The sequence below is a fragment of the Rhinopithecus bieti genome, unplaced genomic scaffold (genome assembly GCF_001698545.2).
Source record: "Rhinopithecus bieti isolate Rb0 unplaced genomic scaffold, ASM169854v2 scaffold_12086, whole genome shotgun sequence".
NCBI lineage: Eukaryota > Metazoa > Chordata > Mammalia > Primates > Cercopithecidae > Rhinopithecus > Rhinopithecus bieti.
This window is the reverse complement of record NW_016807466.1, coordinates 3,595,469-3,605,047: the sequence shown is the minus strand read 5'-3', so window position 1 is coordinate 3,605,047 and position 9,579 is coordinate 3,595,469. Positions and strand designations below refer to the sequence as shown.

General features: G+C 39.4%; 1 protein-coding gene across 8 annotated transcripts in view; it reads left to right on the top strand.

Annotated features, from left to right (window-relative positions):
* The first annotated feature begins 233 nt into the window (after window positions 1-233).
* Window positions 234-9,579, top strand: part of RPS6KA5 (ribosomal protein S6 kinase A5) — an 82,132-nt gene continuing 72,786 nt past the window's right edge. For 4 of the 8 annotated variants that reach the window (XM_017882315.1, XM_017882317.1, XM_017882314.1 and 1 more), the window contains exons 1-2: window positions 240-409; window positions 4,640-4,747. In XM_017882315.1, coding sequence (XP_017737804.1) covers window positions 254-409; window positions 4,640-4,747 — 264 coding nt within the window. In that variant the 5' untranslated portion in view covers window positions 240-253. Of the gene's footprint in view, window positions 410-4,639; window positions 4,748-9,579 lie in introns of all 8 variants that reach the window. The other 4 variants (XM_017882319.1, XM_017882321.1, XM_017882318.1 and 1 more) reach the window with 2 other exon arrangements.

The following is a 9,579-nucleotide window of genomic DNA, read 5'->3' as shown; positions in this document are numbered from 1 at the left end:
GCAGAGGTTTCTGATATGCTGTGTTTGAAAAAAATATTTAAATATATGCAGATTTTAGCAATAGTTTTAATGGCAATACTTTGCAAACTCATATGAATATATTTAAGGTAATCTTTTTTTGTGAAACTGTATTGCTATCTGAATCTAGAAATCTACATGAAACTTTATGCTAAATTGTATAAATAGCAGTATTTTAAAATCAGTGCCTCATGATAAATCCAAAGTGATTAAAAGGTAACACTGCTTTTCATTTATGAATACAAGTTTAAGAAAGAAAATATATTTCATTTTAGATTATATAAATGGTGGAGAACTTTTTACTCATCTTTCTCAAAGAGAGCGTTTCACAGAGCACGAGGTGCAGATTTATGTTGGAGAGATTGTGCTTGCCCTCGAACATCTCCACAAGGTAAGACACTTGATTTTTCAAGTTTCTTTTTTGAAGTTTGTTAACTAAGATGATAATGGAGCTAGAAGAGCTCATGTTTTTACGTGTTATTGTCTTAGTGGAGATTATGAAAGCACACTTACAGAACATTACCAATTTTTTCAATTTCATAATTCCGTTTGAAAAAAATCTACCTTCCAATTGTACTTGCTATGATGGAGATTGAAAAGAACCTAAGCAGTTTTGGCCTTTTCCTGAAAATCCTAATGCTTATTTGTTACAAAGTATCATTAAAATAAAAACCTTTAATTATTAAAATAACCAATAAAATGAAACCATCAGTCATAATACGTATTTCCTTCATTGTAATTTACTGCATTGCAGACTCTGCCTGTAAACCTTCGGGGTGTGTCCTGATGAGGTTGGAGAATAAGGGTTATTTCCCACTCTCGCACTCTGGCTTTCTTTTCCTTTTGTTTTGTCCCTGACACCGTCCCTTGCTTCCACCCCCTTTCTCCTCCATTGTCCCCAGGTAGGATGAATTCTTACTAAAAAACTTTAAATGGAATTCATGTCTGTGACCCTATTCAAACTGTAACAATCAGTTTAAACTTTAAGAAATGTTATTGCAGATACCATTAATCTTGAGCCAAGAAATTTTGACTCCGTTTTTTGTTTTACTTAATAAAGAAACATTGTAGAAGTAGTCATTATGTAGACTAGGCTTGTGTTTTTCCTCAGAGACAGAAAGTTCTCAAGTAATTTTTAAATTAGGACAATTCAGGTACATCATGAAGCCACTCTTCCTCGTCATGTTGTATTCAGGTCCTATACTAGTTTAAGATAGAGATTGAAGTGCTGATTATGGAGCATAGAAAAGAAAGGAGAGAATTGAAGGAAAAAGGAAGGATGAAGGATGACATTTCTAAAGGGACAGGCAGTAAGGTGGAGGTAACAGATGGGTGAGGCTGTGAGAGTAAATGATGGTAAGATGTCAGAAAAAAAGAGATCAGGAAAAGGGCAGATCCAGTCCAGAGCAGAAACAAGACCTGCCAGGTGAAGGGAGATGGTTCAAGGGTAGGAATCTTAGGGAGACTAAATGAAAAATGTATGAGAACAAGGAGGGAAAGAAACCTTTGGCAATAGGGGATTGGGGAGCAGGGTGGCAGCACAATGGAGAGGAAGGGGAACGAGGTACAGTCAAGTAGGCACTCAAACTGAGGTAGCGGAACAGACACTTGGACTTCTTTTGATAGAATTCTTGATACAGTAACAAGCTTTAAGATGATTTTTGTGGGATATAAGATAAGACATTTTCATACAAGAAACTTTTGGACCCAGGAATACGCTGCAAAGAAAGACCTTTGAAATTTATGATTTAGGACAATTAGTTTATAATATAAAAATGATGGTAGAAATCATCATAAATATGAGTAAGAAACAAAATGAATAGCTCCAGTGAGTAAGCTAGAAAGTCCAGTGTAGTGGTGCAATCTTGGCTTACTGAAGCCTCCACCTTCCCAGGCTCAGGTGATCCTCTCATGTCAACCTCCCGAGGAGCTGGGACCACAGGCATGTGCCACCACACCCAGCTAATTTTTGTAATTTTTATAGAGATGAGATTTTGCCATGTTGCCTAGGTTGATGTTGAACTAGACTCAAGCAATCTGCCCGCCTCAGCCTCCCAAATTGTTGGATTACAGGTGTGAGCCACTGTGCTTGTCCAAAAATCCAGTTTTTAATTTATGTGAAACTTGCTCATTGTCAAACACAGAAGTAAATATAACAGTGAATGTTGGATATAACTGTAATTGATACGAATGAGAGTAATACAGCAAATGAAATCTCGGTTAATCTTCTAATCTTACTACCCTAAAAATATACAAATACAAATAAATATAACGCAAAGCCAGCAATGTTAATCTTGATGAAGCTACTAACATTGGGTTTCACAGGAAGAGGCAAAAATGGATGTTTACTTGCGAGTGATAAGCTAACGCAGATAGTAAATTATTTGTTCCTAAAATATTTTCCAAAGAGGTTGTTTTTAAGGAAAAAGCATCTCCTGGTTGTTAGATGCGGATAATGCTCCAAGTCAATGTCTAGACATTTTCTTTCCTGTCTGTCTTGTAGAACACTGAGACTCTTAGAGGAAAATTGCCTAGTACTTTTGTGTTTTGTTGTGTTGTGTTGTGTTGATACAGGGTCTCACTCCGTTGCCCAGGCTAGAGTGCAGTGGCATGATCACAGCTCACCGCAGCCTCAACCTGCTGGGCTGAGGTGATCCTCCCACCTCAGCCTCCTGAGTAGCTGGGACAACAGGCATGCACCACCACACCTGGCTAATTTTTGTATTTTTTGTAGAGACAGGGTTTTGCCATGCTGCCCAGGCTAGTTTCAAACTCCTGAGCGCAAGTGATCCTCCCATCTTGGCTTCCCAAAGTGCTGGAATTACAGGCATGGGCCACCAGTGCTTGTCCCTTTTTGGTTCCGTTTTTTTAAAAATAGAGATGTAGGGTCTAAACATAGACATAGGGTCTCGCTTTGTTGCTCAGGCTGGAATGCTATCATAGGTCGCTATGGCCTCAAACACCTGAGCTGAAGTGATCCTGCTGCCTCTGCTTCCCAAGTAGCTCTAGGACTACATGTGTGCCACCACACCCAGCTAATTTTTTTTTTTTTTTTTTTGAGGCGGAGTTTTGCTCTTGTTGCCCAGGCTGAAATGCAGTAGCACTATCTTGGCTCACTGCAACCTCCGCCTCCTGGGTTCAGGTGATTCTCCTGCCTCAGCCTCCCAAGTAGCTGGGACTACAGGCATGTGCCACCATGCCTGGCTAATTTTGTATTTTTAGTAGAGTCAGGGTTTCTATATGTTGGTCAGGCTGGTCTCGAACTCTCGACCTCAGATGATCTGCCCACCTTGGCCTCCCAAAATGTTGAGATTACAGGCGGGGAGTCACTGCTCCCGACGCAGCTAATTTTAAAAATTTTTTGTAGAGATGGGTCTCACTGTGTTGCCCAGGCTGGTCTTGAACTCCTGGATTTAAGTGACCCTCCTGCCTCAGCCTTCCAAAGTACTAGGGTTACAGGCATGAGCCACTGTGCCTGCCACTTAGTGTTTTTCTGTATGTAATTTTGATTTCCATTTTAAGAGATTATTAAGAACTTTCTCATACTCTTAGCATTGAAGAAAGCAGTGTTTCTAAGTTTAGAAACATTTAATTCAGCCTGACATAACTGAAAACATGAAACAGAATTTGTGCAGATCAAGCACGTCTTATATGAGTTGGATAGATTTGTTATATAGCTGAAGTGTTTTGCTATAGAACTTACAAATAAGTAAGTTTTATAAATGCAAAGTAAAACAGAGGGATCTATAAATGTTACTTAATTGATTTTCTTTGCTTATTTAGAACTAAAGTTTGAGCCTAGTGCAGTGGCTCACACCTGTAATCCCAGCTACTCTGAAGGCTGAGGTGGGAGGATAGCTTTAACCCAGAAGTTTGAAGTTGCAGTGAGCTAAGACCACGCCACTGCACTCCAGCCTGAGTGACAGAGTGAGACCCTATTTCAAAAAAAAAAAAAAAAAAAACTAAAGTTTGAGTAAGGTTAACCTATGATCTTCAACCTATATGTTTAAGAGCCTGTTAATCAGCAATTCTTTATTAATTTCCTATTTTATACATTTTCCTATTTTATACATGATGTGCTGCATAAATACCTGATAAATACATAAAAAGTGAATAACAGAGTTAGAGTATAGGTATATAAAGACAAATAGGAAGTACCTAGAAAATATCAGTCATGTATAGGTAAGTACAATGTAAACATAGGTGTTGTACAATGAAACACAAGGAAATGACCAGGGGATCCGGTTAGTCAGGAAATTCTTCTGAAGCCATTAGGAAGTGATGGACAAGAATTGGCTGCAAAGGCACCTGAAGGTCATCTAGAGTGAGAGTGAAATAGGAAGAATAGAGACATGAAGAAGCACTAGTCAAGAGGGAGACCCTAAAGAAGCTGACCTAACGAGATAGACCCTGTGCACGAGGAGAACAAAGAAGTAGATTGGAGACATCCAGGGAAGCAGCAGATAAAAGAATTTCCATTTGCCTTGACCAGTCACCAAGAGCCATCACAGGATCCTGAGGAGGGAAATGCCTTTAAAAAAAAAAAAAGGTAGACAAGAAAGATGGTCTTAATTCATTTTTTGTAAATTATTTTAAAATTTATATTTCTTTCTTTTTGCAGTTGGGGATTATATATCGTGACATTAAGCTTGAGAATATTCTACTTGATTCTAATGGCCATGTAGTGCTGACAGATTTTGGTCTGAGTAAGGAGTTTGTGGCTGATGAAGTGAGTATGATATTTTAATTTGAAGTTAGTAATAACTGAATGTAAACAAGGATGAAAACTGTAGAATAAACATTTAGCAGAAAACTGCCATATGAATTCTGAACTTTCGTGCAGGTTTGTCCATGAAAAATGTAGAGATTTTTAGTTTAAAATTAATATGGAGCCGTCCTGCTAAAATCACGGTTAAACCATGATGGATATATCAGAATTTCTATTTATTTAAAAAAAAAAAAAAGACACTATGCATTTAACTTTCCCCATAAAACATATAAAATATAACTGAAAAATTAAATAACACTTTTGGCCCTTCAGGAGAATTATGACTTTGATAGTGGCCAATAAAGAATCATAAAGCAAAGTACATACTGTTTACATTGTGATAACAAAGTAGGACATGCTATGAAGGCCCTTTGAATTCGCTTGACAAGAATGACAGATCTACTAGACCCAATTTTTAAATAATATTGCTGGTTTTTGCTCAACATGAATTAAAATGTGGTGGCTAATGTGCAGATTTTACATCTGGAGGACTTTAATTTTCAGTATTAATTAGAATTTGTTTAATATTTCAAATGCATTTAATGACACTTAAAATTGTACATCTATTAGTTGTAATTAAATACTGTTTATATAATGGTTGTAATAGAAGTTACATTTGTTTCTGCACTACTAGTTATTCAAGATAACTAAGTAAATTTGAATGTCAATTTCATTTCTATCCAGGAAATTGTTGGTATAGAATATGGAATCATAGTAAAATGTTTGTAGTGAAGGACTTTGTTGTTATAAAATACATCATTCTTGGATTCCAAATTAGGTATATCTATTTCTGATTGGTTTTTGGAGTATTGCTTAAGCAATCCTAGGTGAGTGAGATAAGTGCTGAAATTATAAAAATTCAAGGTCCTAATTTTTTAATCATATCTATATTCATTCAGTTTACTTATACAATAAATATTTACTGATCACCTCTACTATGCTGGGTACTGGACAATACAATAATAAGTGAAGTGGAAATGATCTCTACCTTCATGAAGCTGTAGTTATTACAGTAAATTGATCATCTTTGATACAAATATCATAGTTATAAAATAGATGAATTTTGAGGCGTTTACTTCTAAATTTGATTTTTAAAACATTTTATGACTTTGTAAAAATTTTAGTGGCGACTTCGGCAAATTGTAGCAGATTAAATCTGTTTACTGTTGCCTCCTTAATACATCCCACAAGAATAAAAGGAAAGGGATAAGATAGACATGCACTCAAAAGAGAAAATAGCAACTACCTTTTAGAAGATGGATGACAGTAACATGGGAAGCCTAAAAGCAGGCTGTCTGTACTTCTGACCCCCTAAAAAGGTTCAAGAATTGGAGGCAGCAGGTACCCCTCGAAGTAGGAATGCAGGTGATGCAGGACCCAGGAGGATTGATTGTAAGTCTGTGTAAGAAACAGGTAACCCCTTGATTCTATCTCTGCCTCTGTTGACATAAGCAACTGTGCCTTCCTCACCCTAAGGGAAGACCAAAAAGGTCTGTGCATTCAGGGACAGTGGGCACAGCTAAGGATGAGGATACCATACAGAAAATGACAGGTATGGTGAAAATGGACACATTGAACTGTGCAAACTCCCTCAGCCGCTTTTTACCACTTCACTCTGAGCACAGTGGCTTCCCAAGCAGGAGTTTGGAGGAGTTTTCTCTGAGAAACCAAGAACAAAAACTCTCTAGATGTCGTCAGTAGTTTTGCCACTGAACTGGCCCAGCCAGATCTCTCTGCAGAGAAGCCTAGGGCTTGGCAAGCCCACCCTGTATCACAGAAGCATGTTTGTGATGATGTCACAATTAAAAAAAAAATTTGTAACTGTATTTCACTATAATTAATTTCCTCTATAATGCTATATATTTTTAAATATTATTTTGAGAAGGGGTCCATAGGCTTCAACAGACTGCCCAAGGGGTCCTTGGTTTGTAAATGTGTAAAACTCCCCCTGCATAGAGATTTGATTATCACTTTTATTTGCTCATTCCACTGATGTTTGTTGAGGGCTTTCTATGTGCTAGATCAGCAGTCCCCAGCTTTTTTGGCACCAGGGACTGGTTTCTGGGAGACAGTTTTCCCAAAGACCAGGATGGGGGTATGGTTATGGGATGATTCAAGCACATTACATTTATCATTAGATTCTCATAAGGAATGTGCAGCCTAGATCTCTTGCATGCACACTTCACAATAAGGTTGGCACTCCTAGGAGAATCTAATGCCACCACTGATCTGACAGGAGGCAGAGCTCAGGTGGCAATGCTTGTCTGCTGCTCACCTCCTGCTGTGCGCCCTGGTTCCTAACAGGCCACTGACCAGTACTGGTCCATGGCCTGGGGGTTAGGGGCCCATGTGCTAGATGGTAGGCTAGGTTCTGGTAGTACACTCATGAAAAGAATCACCTAATGAATCCTCTGTTTATAGGTATGCGTGGCAGATCATTTGGCAATAGATAGAAACAGACTTTGGCCCTGGGGAACAGCAAAATATTAGGACCCAAAAGTAAACAAACAAATAAAAATCAAAGTTGACCAGAGTTGCTAGGTCTTAATACAGTAATAAGCATTAGTCAGAAATGCTGTGTGACTGAATCAGCCAGGTCACTCTTCACAAGAGAAGAGTTTTCTGCTAGTTGTGTCAACAACCACCCTTCAAAGGGATGATGGGGATCCAGTCAAATGCCATCATCTTTGAGCACTTAGTGGTTTGGGTGCAAAAATGAAATAGTACAGTTCAAGTTGAAGTAGAGTAATTAATAGGTGCCCTTATTTACTGAATACAGCCTCGCTCTAGGTTATGTTAATAGTTTAACATTACTATTAAACTGTAAGGGTTGCATATCTCTTTGATCCTTAGACTGCTTGCTCATTCTTTCTCTTAGCCCTAGAGGACATACTATCATGCTCGACTTCAAGTTTAACTCTCAGTGCTCAGGTAGAAATTTTCCTTTGCTGAGTCCTCTGAAACTTGATCTGATTGTTCTTTGCTCTTCTGATTCCACCCAGCACCTGTTTAGGAAGTTTCTTTATCTAGACCCTTTGTACCTTAAAAATATTCCCATGAAACCATTTCTGTTTTGATTAGCTCGAATTCCTTTTTGGTTTCACATGTCAGCCCCAACTGATATCAAAATATCATATTTTTTGGTACAACATTCTTTCTGCCCCATCCCTACTCTGCCTCCTTGGTTTCCAGGTTAAATGTGTATCTTTATGATATGGTTTGGCTGTGTCCCCACCCAGATCTCATCTTGAATTCCCATATGTTGTGGGAGGGACCTGGTGGGAGGTAATTGAATCATGGGGGCAGGTTTTTCCCATGCTATTCTTGTGGTAGTGAATAAGTCTCACGAGACCTGATGGTTTTAAAAATGGAGTTCCCCTGCAACAAGTTCTTTCTCTCTGCCTGCTGCCATCCATGTAAGACATGACTTGCTCCTTCTTGCCTTCCTCCATGATTATGAGACCTCCCCCATCCACATGGAACTGTAAGTCCATTAAACCTCTTTCTTTTGTAAATTGCCTAGTCTTGGATATATCTTTATCAGCAGTATGAGAATGGACTAATACAGTAAATTGGTACCATGGGTGGGTTGCTGCTGAAAAGATACCTGAAAATGTGGAAGCGACTTTGGAACTGGGTAACAGGCAGATGTTGGTACAGTTTGGAGGGCTCGGAAGAAGACAGGAAAATGTGGGAAAGTTTGAAACTTCCTAGAGCCTTGTTGAATGGTTTTGACCAAAATGCTGATAATGATATGGACAATGAAACAGCCTGAGGTGGTCTCAGATGGAGATAAGGAACTTGTTGGGAAGTGGAACAAAGGTAACTCTTGTAATGTTTTAGCAAAGAGACTGGTGACATTTTGCCCCTGCCCTAGAGATTTTTGGAACTTTGAACTTGAGAGAGGTGATTTAGGGTATCTAAGCAGCAAAACATTCAAGAGATGACTTGGGTGCTATTAAAGGTATTCAGTTTTAAAAGGGAAAACAGAGCATAAAAGTTTGGAAAATTTGTAGCCTGACAATGCAATAGAAAAGAAAATCTTGTTTTCTGAGGAGAAATTCAAGCCAGCTGCAGAAATTTACATAAGTAAGAAGGAGCTGGATGTTAATCACCATAACAAGGGGGAAAATGGCTCCAGGGCATGCCAGAGACCTTTGCGGCAGCCCCTCCCATCATAGGCCTGGAGGTCTAGGAAGAAAAAATGGTTTTGTGGGCCAGGGACAGGGCCCCTCTGCTGTGTGCAGTCTAGGGACTTGGTGCCCTGCTTCCTAACTGCTACAACCATGACTAAAAGGAGCCAAGGTACAGCTCAGGCTGGTGCTTCAGAGGATGGAAGCCTCAGGCCTTGGCAGCTTCCACGTGGTGGTGAGCCTATGGGTGCACAGAAGTCAAGAATTGAGGTTTGGGAACCTCCACCTAGATTTCAAAGGATATGTGGAAACACCTGGATGCCCAGGCAGAAGTTTGGTGCAGGAATGGAGCCCTCATGGAGAGCCTTTGCTGGGGCAGTGCAAAAGCGAAATGTGAAGTCCAGTCCCCCACACAGAGTTCCTACTAGGGCACTGCCTAGTGGAGCTGTGAGAAGAGGGCCACCGTCCTTTAAACCTCAGTGTCAGGCCTCTGAGCCCAAGCTAAGCCATCGTATCCCTAGCAACCTGCACTTATACATCCAGATGGCCTGAAGCAACTGAAGATCCACAGAAGTGAAAATAGCTTAACTGATGACATTCCACCATTGTGATTTGTTTCTGCCCCACCCTAACAGATCCATGTACTTTGTAATTTCCCCC